General features: G+C 42.7%; 2 protein-coding genes across 12 annotated transcripts in view; both read right to left on the minus strand.

The window, feature by feature from the left end:
• The window catches only part of RBM44 (RNA binding motif protein 44), a 36,263-nt gene extending 31,308 nt beyond the window's left edge, over window positions 1-4,955 (minus strand). For all 3 annotated transcript variants that reach the window (XM_075934027.1, XM_075934025.1, XM_075934026.1), the window contains exons 1-2: window positions 1,792-4,955; window positions 391-449 (exon numbers count right to left, since the gene is read on the minus strand). In XM_075934027.1, coding sequence (XP_075790142.1) covers window positions 391-449; window positions 1,792-2,670 — 938 coding nt within the window. In that variant the 5' untranslated portion in view covers window positions 2,671-4,955. The remainder of the gene's footprint in view (window positions 1-390; window positions 450-1,791) is intronic.
• A 1,673-nt stretch (window positions 4,956-6,628) lies between these two features.
• Window positions 6,629-17,597, minus strand: part of LRRFIP1 (LRR binding FLII interacting protein 1) — a 164,043-nt gene continuing 153,074 nt past the window's right edge. For all 9 annotated transcript variants that reach the window (XM_075934021.1, XM_075934016.1, XM_075934015.1 and 6 more), the window contains 5 exons: window positions 13,347-13,393; window positions 12,085-12,202; window positions 10,812-10,891; window positions 8,325-8,429; window positions 6,629-7,537 (listed from right to left, as the gene is read on the minus strand). In XM_075934021.1, the coding sequence (XP_075790136.1) occupies window positions 7,427-7,537; window positions 8,325-8,429; window positions 10,812-10,891; window positions 12,085-12,202; window positions 13,347-13,393 (461 nt within the window). In that variant the 3' untranslated portion in view covers window positions 6,629-7,426. The remainder of the gene's footprint in view (window positions 7,538-8,324; window positions 8,430-10,811; window positions 10,892-12,084; window positions 12,203-13,346; window positions 13,394-17,597) is intronic.

Genomic DNA, 17,597 nt, shown 5'->3' on the forward strand with positions numbered 1-17,597 from the left:
TCTGGGGCACATCTTGACAGTTGTACAACTTTTAGCAGATTTTTCTAACTACATTTTAGGAGGAAAACCTGAAACTTAAAATCAGTTCCTATTCTCTACTAGCCAAAAAAGGAAAAACAGTACTCTGCAGTAACAGGCATGGTGACTTTCACATTATATTAATCTCAAACTGAGGAGAGGAAATGGCAATAGCACTCTAGTCATCTTTCTGGATAAAGTGCATTTCATAAAAATGAAATGACTCTCAGTGACTCTGTTAATCTTCTGTGCAATCCCTAATAAGTATTTTCCTTGCATTCTTAATTTGCTAAATCTGAGATAAAACCTCAAAACTATTAAGTAAATTCTGTATTTATCACTGAGTATCCATAAATATAATTTGCAACATACCTGTCAGGATTTTCTCTTAAGTCTCTGATACTTAACTTATTTTCCAACTCCAAAGGGTCCTAGAAAAACAATTGTTTAAAAGAAAATAATTATGCATTGCATTTACTGACATCAAAAGAGTTACAAATATAATTATTTTTATAATTATTATATAAACTGAGGTTATGTCTACACTGCAGTATCCCGGAGGTATTCCGAAATAGCTATTCCACGTTTTTTTGAGCACGTCAGTTATTTCAAAATATAACAGGCTTGCTATTCCGATGTCCCTGTAAACCTCATTCCACGATCTTGGGATGTATTAAGTGAGGTATTTCCAGTAGGGATAAGGAGGTGTTAGTGCCATTATACAAGGCATTGGTGAGACCCCATTTGGAATACGGTGTGCACTTCTGGTCTCCCATGTATAAGAAGGATGAATTAAAACTGGAACAGGTACAAAGAAGGGCCACTAGGATGATCCGAGGAATGGAAAACCTGTCTTATGAAAGGAGACTCAAGGAGCTTGGCTTGTTTACTTTAACCAAAAGAAGGCTGAGGGGGGACATGATTGCACTTTTTAAATATATTAGAGGGATAAATACCAGGGAGGGAGAGGAATTATTGAAGTTTAATACCAATGTGGACACAAGAACAAATGGATATAAGCTGGCTAGTAGGAAGTTTAGACTTGAGATTAGATGAAGGTTTCTAACCATTAGAGGAGTGAGGTTCTGGAACGGCCTTCCAAGGGAAGTAGTGGGGGCAAAAGATCTATCTGGTTTCAAGATTAAACTAGATGGGTTTATGAAGGGGATGGTTTGATGAGATAACATGATCTTGGTAGCTAATTGACCATTCATTATCAGTGGGAAATAGGTCAATGGAGGGATGATAGGAGTTACTAGAGAACTTTCTGGGTGTCTGGCTGGTGAGTCTTGCCCACATGCTCAGGGTTTAGCTGATCACCATATTTGGGACCGGGAAGGAATTTTCCTCCAGGATAGATTGGCAGAGGCCCTGGAGGTTTTTCGCCTTCCTCTGTAGCATGGGGTACAGATCACAGCTGGAGGATTCTCTGCATCTTGGGGTCTTCAAAGTATTTGAAGGCTTCAATATCTGAGATATAGGTGAGAGGATTATTCTAAGAGGGGTGGGTGAGATTTTGTGGCCTGCACTGTGCAGGGGGTCAGACTAGATGATCATAATGGTCCCTTCTGACCTTAAAGTCTATGAGTCTATTTCAGAATAGTGATGTATTTCAAAATAAGTGCTGTGTAGACAGTGCCAAATTTTGAAATAAGCTATTTCGAAATTAACTTGAAATAAACTAGCTCAAATCGCGTAGCTTATTTCAAGTTCTGTGTGCAGTATAGACATGCCCTGAGTTTATTTTGAACTGCGTAATGAGCTCAAAATTACCTTAATTTGTGAGTTCCATTCAGTAGTTTCACTGTAGATACAATTTTCCCATGTCTCAGCAAGCCATGAGGCAATCTGTTCCATATTGCCACCTACACATGACAAATCTGTATTGCAGGCAATATTTCTACGAGTCTCCTTTTGCCACTCTTCAGACCTGGTGTGGTTCAACATTGTTAACACTGTGTTGTTTGCTTTAGATACCACTGATGCATTAGCACTAGTAGCTCTGCTTGTAGTGAAACAAGCCCTAAAATCAGAACTCACATCAACAGTCTGGTTAACTGTAACTTTATAATGACTCATACCATTATTCAAGCAAGAGAGAGACTTGCTTTCTGAGTTAGGAAAATCTACTTGGTATCCAGTACTATCCCCAGCATACTTATCTATAACGTCCACACAAGGCAAATAATTATCTTTCACTGGAACTCCGGTGAGCGCATAAGAAAAATCTGTTGTTGTTTCAACAGTATCATGACCGTCTGAATCCAATGCAGACAAATACGATTCTTCACAACTACGGGAACTTGAATCATCTACATTTTTTTCGGAAAACTGCGCGACTGTTGCAAAAGATCTTTCCCAAGGCAAGACACAAGGACTTCCAGGCGTGCGCGACACGCTGTTAGTGCTGTGACCGTCTCCCGTTTTAAAGCCTTTTTGTGGAGCCAGGGGCGAGGGCGGTGCGACACTATAGAAAGACGCAGGCTCTCTCTTTTGTCGCTGCTCTGCACGGCTGGTGGGGAGCGGTTTGCGATCAGCCCTGTCCGCGTTCACGCCGCTATCGCTCCCCAAGGGGCTGTCACCAGCACTCGGACAGGTCTCATCCGCCTGCTCCTCCCCGCGATTTCCACACGCCAGGCTTTGGAAATCCATCCGCGAGACGGGTCCGGAGCCGGGCTGGAGGAGCCTGGCGTAGCCGCTTGATACCGCTCACCGGCCGCCCCGCAGCGGGAGGGGGACGAGCCGTCGCTCAACGGGCTCCGAGGGCTTCGCCGCGCACTTGGCACCACCGGCTCGGAGCGGCGAGGCGCTCGCACGGCGAACACCAGGGGCGCTGGCCCGGCCGCTCTTTCCCCGCCGCCAGCCGGGGGCGCGTGTGCCGAGGCAGGGCAGGGTCGCGGGGACCCGCTCGCTCTCGGCAGCGCAGCCCCCGCGTGAGGCGGCCGGCTCGGGGTGAGCAAAGCGACGGCCCCGGGGCAGAGGGGCCGCGCGCGGGGAACCAGCGGCGGTTGGGCGGGAAGCAGGGGCCGTTGGCCGGCGCGAGAGACCGGGTCACCTCGTGCTGCTCCAGCAGCCGGCTCGCCCTTCCGCCCCCCTCATTGGCCGGCAGGCTCTGCCTCCTGATTGGTCAGTCCTGCAAAGCGGCGGGAAGAGCGGGGCGCCGAGCGAGCGGCCGCTCCCAGCACGCGCCGGGCTGCAGGCGAGGAGGAAGCGTTGCGCCTGCGCGCGCGAGGGCTGCCGAGCGGCACGTGATCCACCCTCCCCAAGATTCCCTCTGTGCAAATTATGCCCCACGTGGCCCGGCTCTTCCCAGGGCTCTGGGCCCGGGCACGTGCGTTTCCAATAGCAGTGGAGCCCCAGGGACAAGCACCAGGCTGGGGCAACAGGGGGTCGGTCCCAGTAGCTGGGTGAGATGGAGGGAGCGATCCCCAGTGAGGACCGGGGGCAAGCCCTGCATTGGTTGTAGAGTTTTAAAACACTCCTGCATAGGAAAAGGCAGGTACTTATATGGCCACATGGGATTCAATACCAAGCTGATCAGACTTTGGTAAATAAGTTACCTCCTAGGATCCTTTTGGATGAGAAGTTAGTGGCTTCCATGGGGCATGGAGGAAGTGAATCTATTGGGGACACGACCAACAGGATTCAGCCCACAGAACCGATGCTCTTGTAGTTCTAGGTATTTCCCAAGCTCAAGATTGTAACTGTGCCTCGTTGTACGGCACTGAGCCAGCCTCTTATAAAGGACTGGACCTTTGCACCAAACCAATTTATAGCAAGTTTGAACCCTGTTCAAAATTCAAGCCTCAGTTCTCACTGCAGTAGTCTGTAGGAAAGTTAGATGTTTTTATATTTACATTGAGATAGAAATGCTTTATTATACATTTTCATTTAAATTGAATTCATCTGATGAAATGGGTTTTACCCACAAAAGCTTATGTATTAGTCCTAAGGGACCAAGGCCTCATTGTTTTTGCAGCTCCATACTAACACTACTATCCCTCAGATTCATGCTATTGTAATTATTATACCTGGTTAAAGGTAAAATACCTTTTGCCAACAGTGTCATTTAGAAAGCCTAAACTTTCCAATATAGACATTGACATTTGTCAGGATAGAACACTACCATAAAAATACCTAAATAAATAATATTGATTTCTGCATATGAATCTCGAGTCCAGTTCAGGTCTCCATGAGCTTGTTTTTCTTAACAGAACCACTGATTAAAAAAACAATTAGGTTAATACTGCCATGGCTTTTTTAATACCATCAAATTAAACATTTCAAAATAAATCAAATGACAAAATTTAAATACAATTATTGGAATATTGATTGTGATTCTGTAATGAGCTGCCACATACAGCCCAGCCTACTACTTTGGGATGCTATCTAAACCACAGCTGGGAATACATCTGCCAATATAGGCAGGCAGGCAGATTCACAGTAGCTCAGTTGGAGCTAGCATGCTAAAAGTAAGTGTGGCTGTGGCTCTTCTGATAAAATGTCAGGCCTACCACCCAAGCTCAGACAGAGAAATTCAGGTGGGTGGAAGAGCCTGAGCTACTGCCAAAGCCACATATTTATACTGCTATTTTTAGCCCACTAATTCCAGTAGGTATGTCTATCTGGGTTAAGAGGTTTACTTCCAGCTGCTGTGTAGACATTCCCTTAAACTTCCAAGCAGATGCACTGGCTTCTCTGCAACTGAAACCAATATTGTTACCATCATTTAAAGACCTGTTAGTGTGCATCGGGGGAAAAAAAATAATGTGCTACAACTAGGGATGTAAATGGCCAGCCGAATAGTCGACTATCCCATATGCTTATCAGGCAGTCGAGTGACTACTCGACCAGTTTCTTTCCTCCCCACTCTATTAGAGGCAGCAAGAGGTGGGGAGCAGAAACTGGTGCTAGGGGAACCAGTTCTTCTCCAGCACCATCTCTGCAGGGGATGTGTTTGGAGGGTGGCAGAGGAGGCAGACACGTAGTGGGGGACCAGGTGACAGCCAGGAATAAGCTGTCCCAGCTCGCTCTCAGTCCCAGACACTGCGCTTCTGCTTTTAAGTGTAGGAAGAGCCACATCACAGCAGTTCCTGATCAATGCAAGTATTAGTTTTAATTTTTTAGCCCAACATTTGTTACCAATTTTTCTCCTGATATTTGAGACAAGACATTATTTTACCACGACCACAAGAAGAAATGCCAAATGACAATCACACAACTTAACCTGTTAATAAAATACTATAGTATGGTTTTATAAAAGCTTCAATGTATTTTGTAGTTACTAGAGGTTCTGTGCACCAGAAATTATAAAAAAGTCACAAAGTTTCAAGTCTGGCTTCTACATCTAGATTGTGGTATTCAGCAAATCTGGCTCAGCATCTGAAGACTCTGGTCATAAAAGCACAGTTGGAAATGGAGATTCTATTTAAAGCTCTGTATCTGATTGACAAGGGCAAAAAATTATGGTCTATATATAACCCTGCAGATTAGGGATGTGAACAAGTAATGGGTACTAGTTAATCAGTGCCCATGAGCAGCCCATGGCCTGTGGGGGTGCCCCACAAACTGGGGGGGCTCCTTGAGCTGGAAAGCTCCCAGTCCCAGTGCTGGGATCCTGCTTAGTCAGTTAACTGATTAAACATTAGATTAACGTAAAGTTTAACCAGGATTTTAAATCCCTACCTCAGAAGGCCTCATGAGCCATTGCAGCCCTACATTATTTCTATGATTTCTCTAGACACATAGAAACCTCATCTTAACTCCCTCTTCAAAAACACTGATCTACTCATTCCACAATGGATGCATATATTCATTCTGGTGGAATGAAGAGTGTGTTTCCCTGGCTAGAGAAGGAACATTCAATTAATATGTCTCTCTTATTGAGGTAATGAGCCGTAGAGATCACAATAGTTCTGCAGTGGACCAGAAAAGCAACAGTAGCGTGTGGACCAAAAATCCAAAGCTGAGGTTTAGGAGAAATTTGGCCTCTTGACCCTGAATTTGGCTCAGTGGGTGGGCAGGCAACAGAAGTGAAGGGAGTCTAGAATGGTCACATTAATGGAAAATTAGTTGTTGTAAAGACACCTAATCTTATACCTGGAACAAAGTGTATGGGTGATTTAGATAACAATAGTTCCTTATGTATTTAAAATTTTTGTCTGGGTGGAGAACAAATTGCTGGGCTTTATTTCTTAGATAACTACTGTTCTGCTTTAAGTCTACACAATCTTTTCTAATGAAGTGGAGCTGTAATGCTAGTTGTGAGTCACTAGACTGTAACCTACCTAGGACATTTCAATTGGTTATGTATTCTTTTTTGAAGAGAAAGTGGAAAATTGTTTTTTAAAAGACCCAAGGAACAGTTTTGCAATTGCAATCTTCTTGTAGAAAAAGAAGTATATGTAGTAATGTACTCTAAAGTAAATTGCTCCTTTACTTCTCAGCTACTTAATGATTAGACTGGTAGATCTTCTGTAGAAATGTAGATTCCTAACCGTTCAAGTACTGATAGGCAATTTCTGATACAGAAGAACCCTTCACACATTTGTTGAAACCAATGACATTTGCTTTGACAATTTAAATGAAATTACATAAGTGCAATCCACCCTTTTTAAAACATGGCCTTACTCTGGTTTATTTATGCAACTTTACATACTTTAAAAGAAGTAGTTTACTTCAACTCCAAATATAGGGATTAAATAATACACATGAAAAGCTGTAATTCAGTGAAGCTATTGCCTATTCACCCTGAAATCAAATAGTCTTATGATTGAACTGGTGCAAAAAACCTTCCAAACACCTTCATTTTATTGGCAAAGTCATTTAAGGTCACTTTTGCTTCCAAGACCATCATCTTCCATGGTTTCCACTCAAGGCGTTTTGCTTTGTAATGGCTTGTGGTTCCACAGTGTTTTGTTAATGAACAGCCTATGAATATACTACTGTAGTCACTAAATTGCAAATACTGCCATGTGAAGTTCAAAAATTACAGCTTTTTTACCCCTAAATTCAAGCAAGACAAAATTCAAGTCCTAGTTTCACCTTTAACACCATTTTAAATGGCAAAAACGGCTGCTGTGCCTTTCAGGATGAAGAACTAACACGATGCCCAATGTGCTTGTTAAACAGTATACAGGTATTGCAAATGTACCAAAAGTACAGTGTGGAAGGGCATCTACAGGCACAGCCATTTGGGTCAGCTACTCCTATACAGATAGTGCAGCAGGATTGAATCTGCGTAGAGAAAACCACAACTTGGTGGCATATAGCAAATAAGTTCATGTGTTTGGGTTTTTTTTTTGTTCTCAGAAGGCATGATGAGAAAGCATCCCAAACAGCAAAAAGACAAGCATCTCCAATGTTGTTCTCATTCCATCAAGCTGTAGTTTTCAGTGAAAACTGGATATTATTGCTGAGACAGTAAAGCACTTCGATTGGCCTTCATCTTCTCCAGCCGTTTCACTAGATGGCCATTGCTCACTTCAAGCTCTTCAGTTTTATCCAATGCTGAGCGAAGCTGAAATGAAGAAGCAAAGGAAAAACCATCATTAACTTTTGAAATGGTTTTCTTTCCCCAAAGACTGTTGCTTTGGTGTTTTACCAATCAAGACATGTCAAAGTTGCCTAGGTGGCCTATCTTCTGTGTCCTTTACTATTGATTATGGGTATGGTGGTTAAAAAAGGAAACGTCCTACTGAGTTCTCATTTATACATCCCAATAGAGTAAAAAATGTGTAAGTACAAAAACAGAAGTTATAATTGAGAACTGATTCATAATGAAGTTAGATAAAAGACACGAATGGCAAAACTTGTAACTGTTTTTACAGAACAAACACAAATGATTCAAGTTTTATGATTGCTGACTCAAATGAGCATACAGATTTGACACTCATAAATGTCTAAATGACACTGCCATTGAAGTAGAATTATACTGGAGGAATGACCCTGGGACATGAGCGCTACAGTTTGTAGTCAATAGTACCAAGGCTGACAAACCAGAGAGAGAGATGTTGAATTAAGGATGATGTTTCCTGAGAGTCAGTTACAGTAATCAGTTCAAGGGGAAGTGTGCTATTGTTCATTGTCGTAGGTGCGTTTGCATTAACCAGATCTAAGAGGGCTAAGGTTCTAGCCAAATCTATCAACAAGACTAACAGGAACAATACAAAAGTAGCCATTTACATGTCAGTAATCCAAGAACAATGGCAAATATTGTAATAAAAGCTTTCAGCGATATGCCTGCTTCCTCTCTATGGAATCTGAATTGCTTGTCTATAATGTTGTAAGTCTGACTTATGCATTACCTCTCTTTGGAGTTTGCGTTTCTCAGCTTTCAGTTCATCTTCTATTTTTTCAGCATTTTCAGCAGCACATTTATATCGAGCTACTTGACCCTCCAACCGTATTACCTAAGGTTAAAAAGCAAGTATACCATTAAGAACTGTGCACAGGTAAAATAACTTCTAATCCTGTTTTTATTTGGGAAACACACTGAAGTTGGGAGTCTACATTGTGTTCTTATTAGAATGAAGGGGATATTCTGAGAAAACTATATCACTGAAATGTCAGTTACTAGAAACTACAGAAGCGGCGAGGAGTCCTGTGGCACCTTATAGACTAACTGAAGTGTAGGAGCATAAGCTTTCATGGGCAAAGACCCACTTCGTCAGATGCATGTTTGATGCAAGACGAAGTGGGTCTTTGCCCACGAAAGCTTATGCTCCTACACTTCAGTTAGTCTATAAGGTGCCACAGGACTCCTCGCCGCTTTTGCAGATTCAGACTAACACGGCTACCCCTCTGATACTAGAAACTACAGGTTGCTTGTCCATGTTGTTTGTCCCTGTTGTCCATGAAATGTTTCAATGTATTAAAAAATGTAACTTACCTACACTGAAAGTTAAACAGGACAAACTTTTCTACAACTAGAGGCTGGTATAAGTTAGTTGGGGTTGGTCCTGCTTTGAGCAGGGGTTTGGACTACATGACCTCCTGAGGTCATCTCCTACCCTAAATTTCTATGATCTGATGACTAAATAGCACCAGTCTTTTCTCTCTGAAGAACAACTGTATTACTGACTTATGCAGGACAAAAGGTATAATGAGCAGTGACACGCAACTCTATTACCCATGACTCATACACGCCACAATTGCTTCCAGCCAGTAAAGAACTACAGGCATCTTGATATAACCACAGTCTCAAGTGCATTCTCAGTGGCTCCCGACCTTTTTAAGCATACAGACCCCTTTTCAATCTATTAACATTTTCCTGACCCCACCCCAAACAATATATCCTGCATGTCCCTCAGCCTGCACTGATTCCCGAACTGTGTGTCTCAGCCCACTCGGGAAGCAGCATGGACTGAGAGACATGCTGGCTGCGAGAGGCTCCATACATTTATTTTAATTTCTATTTTAAACTTTCTGCAGACCCCCTACAGTACCGTCTGCAGACCACCGGTTGGGAACCACTGTTGTTTTTTTAAATGGTGTTAATACAGATCCTTGAAGTTGATTGTTGTTTGGAACTCTACATATAATTCTTTAAATTTTTTTATATGTAAACAACAGTATTTCCAGTAGGGATGTGAATGTTTAACTGTGTAAACAGTTAACTGATAAGCTCAGGCTTATCAATTAACATTCATGGTTATATGCAGGCTCCTGCTCTGCTCCTGCTCCTCTCCTGGGGAGCTGGCTGCCACCGTGCACTGCTGATTCTGTGTCAGAGGCAGCAGCGCCAGGGCTGCAGCCAAAACCCCGGGAGCAGGACAGCAGGTGGGAGCTGTTATGCCTGGGGAGCTGGCTTAAAGGATGGCTCCCCACAAACTGGCTCCCTGAGAGCTACCTGCCACCCCATGCTGCTGCCTCTGATACAGGGAGAGACAGGTGAGAGTGGATATGTACGGAGAGCCAACTTTTATGCAGGCTTACTGCCTTTACTCCTGGGAGGATTCTGCACCACTGTGAAAAACAGAATTTGTGCAGAACTTAATTTTTTTCCTCACAGAGTTTGCACTACACAAGGCTGCTGGACCCCTTGCAAACAGAGCTGGAGGGAAAGGAGAGCTGGAGAGTCCACAATAGCTGCAGTTCCCAGCATGCCCTGAAGGAAGGAGAGGTGTGCTGGACATTACATATAAGCCTATGAGTCACTATTATGCTGTTTTCTTCCTCTGGATCCCCGGGCTCTGGGGTGCGGGCATATCTGGCACCCATGGCTGGGTTTTGTGGGGAGCAGGTGTGGAAGTCTGTGCTGGGAGACCCTGCGCAGCACCCCTCCAGCACTCTTTAAATGCTCGATCCCAGTACAGACACTTCTAGCATCTCCCTCTCCAGTTCTACCTCCCACTCTCCTCAGTGGAATCTTCTACTCGGGAACCTCTATATGTAATCTTACTGGAGCACGGTGGAAAAAAATGACAAACTAAAACCAAAGGGCCGGGGTCTTCTCCCAAGATGTGCGACCCTCTCAGACTGAGGCACCATAAAAAGCATAACAGAAAACCAGGAACTGTAGGGATTTCTTTACCGCTCCAATCCTGGGGGAAATCTTTTGTTGTTGCCTGTATTACAGACATATTTGCTGACAGATTGTATTTTGGTAATTTATTTCAAAATGCCTGAAACTGGCTTGACTCTATTGTGTTATTTTTCACAGACATGTAGAATTTTAAAATACTGCATGCAGAAATTTTTTGGGGGTGCAGAACTGCCCCAGGAGTATACTTCAATGCAACTTGAACATTTTAGTTCTGAACTGATCACTGTCTCTCCATGTGCAAACTTACATTCTGCTCCAAAGCGGTTATCTCTTGTTCAGACTTTGCAAGTTTAAATTTGAGGTCACTGATCTGCCTGTTGGCATCTCCTAAAAAAGAAAAAAGTTAAAAATCTTATCAGAAACACAGGCACAACTGGGGCATGGCTCCAGTACCTAAAATGCTGGAATGTTACAACATTGCATTGTTATTAGAGGAGGCTGGCATGAAATACTATGTAAAGTTCCCTTATATGTCCCAGCTGATATGCACACAGATTCCAGTGCCTGTGAGCAGGGAGTGATTCACATCATTTGACAACAGAATTAATGGTATGAAGGAAGCCTGTGCCCAGCCCTACTTGATAACACAATGGAGGTTTCTGTGCAGCAGAGTCTTGAAAGTGGAAACAAACAGCCTGATCCTGCACTACTGTACAATCTTATCTTACTGCCTGTTGCACTGAAAATTCTATCAATGTAACAATAAGAGAACATTGAAACAGTACATAAAGCCCACTTGCAGGCTCTCATAATTCAAGAGTCTTAAAGAGGAGGTTACTCACCTGGCTGTAACTGACATTCTTCGAGATGAGTGTCCCTGGCGGTGCTCCGCAGTAGGTATAGGTGCATCCCAGCACCGCAAAGTGGGACACACTTACTGTGAAGCACCCCCAGGGATGTCTCTCAAAGAACCACTATTTGCACTGTTTTTAGCCATATACAGCCCACAGCAGTTTACTCTGAAATAGGGATGTGAAGGACTAGTCGACTATCCGATAATCAAATGCTTATTGGATAGATCGCAGGATAGTCAACTAGTTGCTCCCCCCCCCCCCCCCACCACCACCGCCTTTATCAGATAGACGCAGCAAGGGGAAGGGGGAGAAGAGGAAGAGTTTCAAAACAGCAGCGCCGCTTGAAGCCTGGAGCCAGACCCCGGGTTCCCCATGGCGCTGCCGCTTTGAAACGTGCGTGCAGCCTGGGGCCAACTAAGGAGACTCCCCAGCTGACCCAAAGGTGAAAGCGCCATGTGGAGCCTGGGATCAGTCCCCAGCTGACCCAAGACTCCATGCATCGCTGCCACTTTGAAGCGCTGTGGGGAGCCCAATGCACCACACACAGCCGGGGGTCAGCTTTCGCCTTCCAAGTGTAACAACAGCCCTAGGGCTGTTGCTACACTTCAAAGGCCAAGGCGCCCCATCAACTAATCAAATAATCAATGCAAAAATGCATCGCCTATTCGATTAGTCAGTTAGCTGATACTTAACATCCTTAGTCTGAAAATGGAAAATTAAGTTTACTTTGGAGATCAATCATGTGCATATCTGTCCCATTCTCAAGAACTTCATCTTCAGACCGCATGTTCTCCATCTTGCCATTCTTCGGCTTCTCTTCCAGTTGTCCTTTTAGAGTTTTAATCTGAAAGTCCCAAGATAATTAATTTCAGTATCTTTACAAAGACAGCCCCCACACAAAAGTTCAGGTAGCCAGAAGGAATGTTCATGCTTCAATCATCTGTCCCACATTATGTATTGTCACAAAATAATCTCCAAGCTGTTCCTTTGCTGTTATTTGGTGTAGATTCCAGAGTAGAAAGAGTAAGCGACATAACGGGGGACAGTTACTGGTAATGCAGCTCCTACGTCACAGGTAAATTAAAGACAGATTTTTTTTTTTTTTAACAATGTGAGTTAATGCACATGAACAATCCTAACAACCCCAAAGGTCTCAAGAGAATAATTGATTGGAAGAATAAAGATTCCTAAGGATTTATCATCTGCAAGGAAACAAATCGGTTTTTAAAGGTGTGCGCATATGCTCTATTTTGGAATTCTATGATGGATAGTATCAGCATCATTTACGCAGCTACAGTATCCCTATTGCATTTCTCCTCCTAAACTGTCCACTGTGAAACAAAAAAGATTGTCAGCAGCTGTTTGAGGAGACATTCAGAGATTAAGCTTTATGCAAAGAGAGGCTGGCATGCAGACTGTTTATTGTTTAAAGGGCTGTTTTCTCTAGAATGACTTATGTTCTAAACACTCTGCTTGAAGGTTGTCTGGTCACTGTTTATCACCATCATTGCTTCCCAAGAGAACAGAACTTCCTCTTGAAATAATCATGGCTAACATTGGGGACCGCAGTGCAAGACCTTGTCAGAGGGAGAAAAGCATGATTCCACCCCAAGAAAGATGCCAGACGCATGAATGGAACATCCTTGAAGAGACCAGGAGGGTTTAAAGGTGCAGTTAACCCCGTAACACATGCAACTAGCTCTCCTGGGGAGTGGGGATAATCCGCCTTTCAACTCTCAATGAAATTTTTAATGAAGTTTCCATATCCCTCCCCATAAATGTATCTTCACACCAATGTACAAAGCGGAACCCAGCTCCTATGGAATACAATCACATCTTAACACAGACCACAGGAAGGAAAGCAGTAGTAGCAGCATTTCCAGCAGCAGCTGCTGTGCTGTGTATGCTATAGGAGTATTTTGTTCTCTTAAATCTCCTCACCATGTTAAATTAACAGGCATCCAGCAACAATGAAATATTTTAATTACCTGTTCTAGCAAGGATTCTCGTTCATCAATGAGTCTTTTCAGTCTGTCTGAAAGAGAACAGAGAACTCAGTGCTGATTTAGTTATGATGCATCTTTCAGGGCATGTATTTAATCAAAGACAGAATTAAGGGTTAGTGAAACAAATGATGAAGGTAGTTATGCACGTACCACAGGAAATGAGGTCACAGACAGGACTGGGAAGGGGTTTCAGCCAAGGGAAGTTATGTCATTCTCATTGAGCATGCTTGTCACTTCAGTAGCAGCACCCAACGGCATGCAAACAGGCTAATCTTCTATTTTAGGTTAGCATGCAAAAACTCTAGGGTCAAACACAACTGTAACACAAATCTTTAAAATTTAATATCGTTAGGAAGACATTAAGTACACCTGCAATCATTGCTAATCACATGGTAACATTTTAAAACATCAATAAAAACTTTGTAACAAAGGAGCGTGGCTACAGCGTTTTCTGTCATTGTCCTTAGTAAAACATTTGCATGTTGGATTTTTGTTAAAGAGAGAGTCTGGTAAAGTGGAGGGAGGTCTCTATTTTAGTCCTTCAGGTCGAATATAAATAGGAGTGTGTTGTCTTAGACAACTTGTTGTGTTAGATCTGAATTTTGAAGGACCAGGGATCAGTATACAAATACAAGAGAGCACCCGGTTTGCCAGAATTGAAAAGGTAATTTTGAGAAAAGAAAATTGAAGAGCGTAAACAAAACACTACGCTCATCTCTTCCCTTTGAGGCCAAGGGAAACATTTCAAGAGATGCCATATATTTTATGCAATAAGTGATTTTATGAATTATGGAGTTACAGCCCCATCATGTGTATTTTACCTTTATACTGAACAAAATACATTGACAATTTTTGTTCCTTTTGAGCAGCTGAATTTGTTCACTAGATTTCCCAGAGTTTTCTTTTATATTATTAGTTGGTCCTTCCTAGAGGTGGACATACAGAGTGGACAGAAGTTGGTCCAATAAAATATATTGCCTCTCCCAACTTGCATCTCTAGTATCCTGGCACTGATGCACCTACACCACCACAGCACTCCTTACAGCTAGGCAGTCATCTACACAGGGCCAAATCTATAGGTGCTGACCACTCAAATTCCACCTGAGTTCAGCACGTCAGGAGCTGGCTACTGAATAAACTGCCAACATGTGAAGTTCATTCCGAAAAAGTTCTTGCATTTCTTTGAGTTTGCAATTGACAATTCACAAATCAGCTGTAGATTTCACTGAATATATTTCTAAGGATATAATCTGCAGTAAGAGACCTACACTGAGTGTTTTGAATTTTTTTAAATATGAAGGCAATAGGGGTTTTTTTTAGATCTTCTATATGCAATAGGTCACTAAATTGTAATCCTTTTTCTTTGTTGACACACACAGGAAATAACGGTGGCATCACAGATATCAGTGTATGAAAAATGGGAAAAAATGAATTAAAATGGGAGCCTGTAAATCTGGCAAATCTGCAACAATGGTAACTCAGAAGAATATAGTAACTCTTCACTGGGGTATGCATATAATCACAAAGAGGTCATTCTAAATTACAAAACTGCATCTTTTTCTCTGTGCTGTCTGACAACAAATCATAAAACAACATGGCAGTTCAGCAGCATTACACATCTACTGTCTGAAAGAATTCAGCACTCAATTGCCCAAGAAATGGACAGGACACAGGGAATTTCAAAGTCATCATGCATTGTGGCAGCCAGGTACTGAGGTGAAACCATATTGTGTACTTTCCTGGGGAAAACAACTTTCTTGATATGAAACTGAATGTGGGAGTGGAGAGGAAGGGAGGGACGGATGACAAACCACATGACGTGGTAAATCCTGCAAAATAAATAACTGTTTGAAAAGCATGTGCATGTAGAGCAGCTGAAAAACACAGAGAGGTGGAGAACAGAAAACCCTGTTTAAAGGAAACAAATGGAAACAAAGCCAACGAACAGAAGAGCAAGGTAAAGTATTTCATGGCTGCAGCCAAGGTTGGCTGCTAAACATCAGAAGAAAACCCAGCAAGTAAACTGCTTAAGAATGAAATTTAATAGAGGACGGAATGTCCCATTTTGAAGTAAACTTGCCAAAATGGTCCATTTCATTCTGGAAGCTTAATTAACCATGCACACATATACACATAATTATTACGTAACTACCACATTATTTCCAGTATGGTAACATGCCTTTTGTGTTTGAAATATATCAGCAGTATCCTAAATGGAAACATTTATTTGTCAGTCATTTTTAGACCTGACCTTTGTTTTGCAAACACCCCCAAAAATGCAGGTTCTCACATCACTCCCCACAACATGATGGTCTCCTATCTATTCCCATTACGAGTCTTGTGCAGGTGTGAGGAGGGCAAATGAAATATTCTTTTAGGCACAGCCAGAGTGAAGCTGGCACGTGTGTGAGAGACTCTACTTTCTAGGATCTCTCCTCTTCACTCTCCCTGACCCCCAAAAGAAGAGGACTCTGAAGAAAACCTCACTGTATTTTATTTTGCTTTTTTCTAACAAGCACATAAGCTAAGTGTCTGAGGGGCACTAGGATTGTAACTCCATTCTACAGTGCCTTTTACATGTGGTAAGTATACTTTCTATGGTGTACACACACATGTAGTATACTATATTTCTCCCTGTAAAGTAGGTGTCCACATTTTGATGATGGGGAAAACTAAACAGACAGCTTGTGACTTGACTAAGGCTGTGCAGGAAGCACAAGCACAAGATATGGATACAGGAGATTTTGGCTGTCCATCTCACATTAAACCTAGGCTGCATCTCATGCTATTCAACTACCTTAGCTGCAGCTAGAAATCTCTCTGATTCCCCAGTAGTGCAACTGGTCATTTGCAAGAAGCCAAGTGGGAAAACTTGCAGGCACCCTGGTGCCATCGGTAGCAGCACAAGTAGTACTCTCTCCCAGACCTGAGCGCTGATTTGGGACTAGAGTGACCAGATGTCCAGATTTTATAGGGACAGTCCTCATATTCAGGGCTTTGTGTTATACAGGTGGCTGTTATCCCCCACTCCTGTCTTGACTTTGAAACTTGCTATGTGATCACCCTGTTTGGGATCATCCCCAAACCATGGGTCACGTGGACCCAAAAGACCCAGCTGTGGCAGTTCAAAGAGGGGGGAAGAGAGGAGACTACAATTAAACCATGAATCTTTAGGCAAATTTCAGAGAGATTTTCAAGGCTAGTTTTGGAAGGAAGAGTATTAGGAATGTGGTAGGAAGGGAAAGCTGAGAATAGCCCTGCCATTGCTAGATACCCAAATAAACTGGAACCATTGGCCATGGCTTTGGAGGGCCCAAAAGATTAGTTCTGATCACTTAATAGCCTCTTCTGCAAAAGAAACTGCAGCCATAACATGCATGTCATTAGAGAGACAATGAGTTTACCATGAACTTGCGCTTTTGTTCCCTGAAAGATGATTCAGTCCACTATAATTAAGAAATCAGATTACACGGCTGCCATCGTAAGTGCCTGACCTGGGAACCTTTGCTGCTAAAAGCAATTGTACTATAGCAGGAGCTGTTACTGTGCTATGGAAGTAGGATACCAAAGAACCTGATTGTCCATTGCACACTTTCTGACTTTTGGCATTATTACATAGACACAGACTAGGAAGTCATGTTTCCTAGATAACAGCACACATTTCACTGTGTGCCATCTGTGTAAACCTGGAGGACTGGCAAATAACCATTTTTCCCCTATTACCTGTGGTCCTTTTCAAGAAGATTTGCTTGCATGGAACCACACTCCTGCAGTGCACACAACCCAAGACATGCAAGTTAAAGTGTGAAGATTCAGGTTGACAAATGACCAAAGAACTCAAAGGCCTTCTCTGCACTGGTATTTGCCCTGATTTCAGCAATTGGTGGCCAGTCATGGATGCAGCTTCACCAGTAGCAGCTTTGCTGTGTTGATAGCTGTCCATTGGATTCTGAAATCATGGCAAATATCCAGAGTAGCTAGCGCTCATGTTTGGAAAAACAGAAGAGAACACTATGACCAAGTTACTAAACGAGTCATCATTGCATCTATTTCCCTGGTGCTGTACTAATGTTCTAAAAAGTAACAGATATGCACAAGCTTCAGAGTAAATGAAATATTAATGAAAAACAAAGTATTAATTTTCTCACGATCAAAGCAGAAGTATTTAAATTACATTTCTCTTTATGAACAAGGTGTCCCCAGACACACCAAGTGTTCGTCTGTGCTTCTGTG

This window comes from Pelodiscus sinensis, chromosome 7, assembly GCF_049634645.1.
Source record: "Pelodiscus sinensis isolate JC-2024 chromosome 7, ASM4963464v1, whole genome shotgun sequence".
Classification (NCBI taxonomy): domain Eukaryota; kingdom Metazoa; phylum Chordata; order Testudines; family Trionychidae; genus Pelodiscus; species Pelodiscus sinensis.